Raw genomic sequence first — 5,266 nt, 5'->3', positions numbered from 1 at the left:
AATTATATATAGAAACAATTTTTTTTTATACATTAACACAAATTCATAAGACTAGTTACATTAAGCTGTATCATCTAAGAAAAGGAAGAGTGCCACAATGCTATAATGTTTTGTTTATTTATTTATTTTTAAAATAGGAAACTTACAAATTTTAACTTATTCAAATTTTAACAAGCATTACATAAGCCATAAAACACGCCCTCTGTAGCTGCATGTGCTGTGGAGTAATTAACTCTCAAATGTTCACAGCTGAAGCCTTTCTGTGGGCCATCTCAACTCTTCTTGCTCTCCCTACCAGCAGTGAAGTGAAGTACTATGCAAGCTCTGACTTAATCTAGAATGTTGTTGCATTGGTCGTTCCTCAGCTACACTTTGCTGTTTGTTACTAATGTGAACTGCCTTACTGGCAAGCAAGGTGTGGCATAGCAGGTGTTGCGCGAAAGGCCAAAGAGTCGACTTCCTAATTTGAAGTAAAGTTTAGTCTGCTTATATTGTGCCTTCCCTCGCTACTTATTTCCTCATCATCATCAACATGCTAATGACATTTTGAAATAAGATGTTTATGTTTTAAGTATTTTAGACTGGTGATATTATCACTGGGTCTCTATGCTTCTCAGTTCAATGCAGGCAGATGACTGGTGAGAGATCTGCCTTGATGGGCAGATGTCAATCTGGAGGAGTGCATGCTCTTGGGTGGACTCTATTTGCATGCAGACCATCCTAGGTAACACCCACATGTGATGCTAAGTCCGTGATTGAAAGAACTGAAATCCAATGAATAAAAGGGGCAGGCCAAGGGCAGTCAGGCTGGGGACAGACTCTATGCAACGTTCTGCATATTGTGAGAAGCTCACAGTGTACAGTGATATCAGAGTAAGCAATTGCAGTCCAGTAGAGGAGCTTTTACAACTGTGCAAGACTGAAGGTAAGGCTTGAGTTTAGCTTAAGTCAGTATATATATAATAGAGTGGTGCATGTTTTGGACGGGGTTATTAGAGCAAGGTAAATTCAGGAACCTCTGAGAGCAAATTTATTTGCAGTTTGTTTTACATATGGACTCATGCATATAGATATCTATCACTAAGCCCATGGGTAAAACGCGTCAGTGGTGTGCAGTTTGGAGGCGAGGACGGTCTCATTCTTTTTACTAGAGTTGAATAAAGTTTTATCATCAGTGACATCAGCGATGTGCGGGAGTCACAGGTGTTGCGCACAGCTGCCTGTACAAATCAATAGCACGGTGCGGCTATACACTAGTTTTTGTCTCTCTCAGTGAACGGTGGCCACAGAGGATCCTCCCGCAGTACCACATCTTCCTACACTCGAAGGGCTGCTCATTAAAGAGATCAGGGATTCCCATCACATGCAGAAAAGACATTCAAAAAAACAGAGCGCCGCCTCATGTGTAAAACTCATAAAGTGAATAAAAACAGGTATACATACTCACAAAGGTGGAGTTTTCAGAACGTCTTAGTCAGCCACATTGATTACTTTCCTTGACTGACAGTGTGGCTGATTAAGGCCCACTAAAAACTCAATTTTTGTGAGTATGTATACCTGTTTTTATTTACACATGGAGGCGGTGCTATGTTTTTTATGTCTTTTCTGCGGCTATACACTTGTGAACGCTGCTCTGAACGTACTGTATATATGTACACAGGTATGGATGTACGTCCCAGGACGCAGACTGCATACATTTCTACCTGTACGCATGTATACACTCAGATCAGCGCTTACCATTGTGCCCATGTGCATGAACCCTGAAAAAATGTTCTTTTTGTTTTAGCCCTGAACACAATCAATTACGTGCAAATACAATATATACAGTGACTGTCATCTCCTCTGGATGTTTATCAGTTTTCACTATGAATGGAAGGCATACGACTCCTTTCTAGAAAGAAAAGCCATTTCCTTGTGAATGATGTCAGAAGCAGTAATGTGTTGGGACATTAATTATGTTTCTGTGGCAGTATTCCTCATCCTCCTAAACTAGGCGGATTAGGGCTTTTCCTTTATGTTTTATTCCAGATATGTTAAACATAGCCCGGGGGGTGCACACGCAGCGCTGATCTTCACTTTGATTTCAATTAGCAGCACATCCTGCTCACTGACTCACTGACGACGTCTCTCTCTGTGATTTACATATGTGTGTGTGTGTGTAGTATATGTTTATCCAGAGAAAGCAGACCACAATAATACATGATCTCTACATCCTATCAAATACAATTTACTGACTGTGACCAGCGCAGCCTCCTGGAGGAGTGAACTTCCCACAAGAAAATGATTCGCAATAGTGATAAAATAAAATCTTGATACATTTATTTATTATTATTTCTCCTTTCCTTAGAGGAAATAAGATTCATGAAAGGCAACAAAAGCACATTTGCATTCAGACACTAGTAACATTAGGGGCCCATAATAATATTTAGCAACTTGTGTCTCTGAACTGTGTCAGTGCCGTCCATTTATTCCCACCAATCAAAGTCATCCATTAGGAGCAAGGATGTGATTGACGATGTTGAAAGCAAAAAAAAAAGTTGAAAAAAACAAACAAGATACAAATGAATGGCCCATTAAAAGATAATTAAACAAAAAACAGCTTTTGTTGCAATAATCACCTGCAATCCAGAGATTTCCCTGCAGTATCTATTTTTGCCACCAGATGCCCTCATCCTGATGGCAGTATCTTTCAACCCACTTCCTCCACTTCCACATCATCCTGCACCTGCCCCAGACTGTGACTGCACAGTGAATGGAGAAGCAGCACAGTGATCAGCTCATTTTTCTGTCACTTTGCTTTCTGCTTCTATCAGTATGTTTCTTGTCAGTCGTCATTGGCTCCTTGCGCTGCTTCTTCCTCTCACATTCTAACCCTGTTGTACAGACACTGTGAGAGGCTGATACCGGGTCAAATTCAGGTACTTACACTTAAAGAATACATTTAATGAATTTTAAATGATTACAGGGCTGCATTAATTTATTCCTTTTATATCTGCCTGGAGAAAATGAATTGTTACACATGAGGCGCATAACTGTGTCATAGAGCACACCACCAATGTTACTGTTATTTCTGAATGTATGTAGTCATTGCCGAGTAATCATCAGTGGGAAATCATTGGTTTTAGGACCATATCTCGGACAGTCACCTGTCAGCTGCAAAGGATCGGGCCTTCCGACAGCATGTTATTACTCAGTGTTTGGGTGCTGCAGTGTTGTATTTAACATGAATGCCCCCAAATAGAACTGATGATTTCATTGTTACATTTAACAGTATGCAGCCAGCTCAGTGAAAATATGTGACTTAGTCTAAAGTGAGTGCTGAAGAATCCTACCGCACTCCCTACTGGTATGTCCCTTGCGGCGGGTGCTGTACTGTAGTGACTGCGGATGGCGCCGCTCAGATCCAAATACTAAGTATGTCACCAGCACACCATAGTTCAATCTTCAAGCAGTGATCATTTGACAGTGACAAGATTGTATGTGCATCAATATAATGATCACTGCTTGAAGATTGAACCATGGTGTGCTGTTTAGATACAGACATTCCTCGCTTACCGACTTACCTGCTTTGCGACCACTCGCACTTACGACCGACCTCCGACCTTACGTGTCAGCGTCAGTGCGACGTCTCGCCGGCGGAAGGGATGTCCTCCGTTCTTCACTGCGGGTCGCGGTAAGTATCTTATTGCCCGATGTACAGTACACTGTTCAGTACTGTACATCTGCAAAACTATACAGTTCTGTACTAATGCAGTACAGTACTGTATAGAGTTCCTCACTTAACGACCAATCCGTTTAACAACCTGGTCGTAGGAACGGAACTCGGTCGTTAAGTGAGGAATACCTGTACTTTACTATTTGTCCAAAGTGAGATCACTTGGGCTTGGATGAAGAACTGCTGTCGGTAAGTGCTGTCTTCAGGCAGTGTTTTGCCCCACATTTAAATGGAAGAAAAATGGCAGCAGGTGCTATGATGAGTAAAAATGTGAAATATTTGGCTTTAGCAGGAGACAGTTTGTTTGGAGGTCTGGAGAGCGGTACAAAAATGAGTGTCTGCAGGAACAGTGAAGCATGGTGGAGGTTTCTTGCGAGTCTGGGGCTGCATTTACAGTATGTCAATGGAGTTGGAGATTTGATCAGGATCAATGTTGTCCTCAATGCTGAGAAATCTGTGGTTAGTTCTCCAAGATGTCTGCCTGCCGAGTTCCTTCAAAAACTGTGTGTAAGTGTACCTAGGAGAATTGAAGGCAAAGTATGGTCACGCCAAATATTGATTTGATTTGGATTTCTCTTCTGTTCATTTACTTTCCATTTTGTTAATTGATAAAAAAAATTAACTATTAACACTTTATTTATGAAAGCATTCTTACTTTACAGCTTCTTTTCACACCTGCCTAAAACTTTTGCACAGTACTGTGTATTTGCAAGCCGTAAAATGCACGTGTGTAAATATGCAGAAGTTGGTCTGGCAGCAAAAGGGTTAATGGGGCTGGGCACTAATCTGTGCTGTCCATTCTAATTAATATTGTTGTTTTTTCTAGGTCCATGACCAACTATCTATGAAGCAACTAGTCCAGAAAGTCACAGAAGATGAACTGAACCTGGCAGAAACCCCACAAAAATATCTGAAGCGCATTCTTCAACAAAACGGATATCAAAAGGACATCGAGAAAAAAGTGCTGAGCTACCTTAATTACAACAGTAACCACCTGTCCATGTTTGCAAGGCCTGGGATTGTTTAGTCTTCTGCTTCTGAGCAAACAAGAGTCTTCGGACTGTATCCACAATGGTCTAATAAATGATTTATTACCAGGCATTCTACAGGGTGTCCTGCGGGGGGCAGTACTGCCCATTCCTCCTTACCCAAACAAACAGCACAAAATCAATTAAACAAACACTAATAAAGCCTACTTGTGTTTTCTTCATGTTGTCTATCATTTGGTGTTGTGTGTCAATGATTGTAGTGTCCATTTTCCATCTTCTCCGAAATTAAGGGGAAATGAGATGCATAAAATCAGCATACTTAGTCCGGATTTCATGTATGAGATTTAACAACAGGTGCACAAGCTAATTTGTAGTCACATGTACTTTTACACTTGAATGCTTTATTTATGATTGCATCTAAGTTCATTGTGGTTTCAAATGCTTCAATATGTGATTGAAACTATGTATATCAGATGTGTTTATACAGATGTACTGAGTGACCTTTATAGGTGATGTATAGCCAACTTATGTCACTATACAAAATAATTATGATAATGTAATA

The 5,266-nt window shown here is 40.6% G+C and overlaps 1 protein-coding gene across 1 annotated transcript in view; it reads left to right on the top strand.

The window, feature by feature from the left end:
* The window catches only part of CFAP61 (cilia and flagella associated protein 61), a 212,707-nt gene extending 207,840 nt beyond the window's left edge, over window positions 1–4,867 (top strand). The window contains exon 27 of the mRNA XM_018576639.1: window positions 4,542–4,867. Within this exon, the coding sequence (XP_018432141.1) occupies window positions 4,542–4,742 (201 nt within the window). The 3' untranslated portion in view covers window positions 4,743–4,867. The remainder of the gene's footprint in view (window positions 1–4,541) is intronic.
* The last annotated feature ends 399 nt before the right edge of the window (window positions 4,868–5,266 follow it).

Source organism: Nanorana parkeri, unplaced genomic scaffold (genome assembly GCF_000935625.1).
Source record: "Nanorana parkeri isolate BGI_ZX_2015 unplaced genomic scaffold, ASM93562v1 scaffold72, whole genome shotgun sequence".
Lineage (NCBI taxonomy): Eukaryota > Metazoa > Chordata > Amphibia > Anura > Dicroglossidae > Nanorana > Nanorana parkeri.
This window is presented reverse-complemented; position numbering and strand designations above follow the sequence as displayed.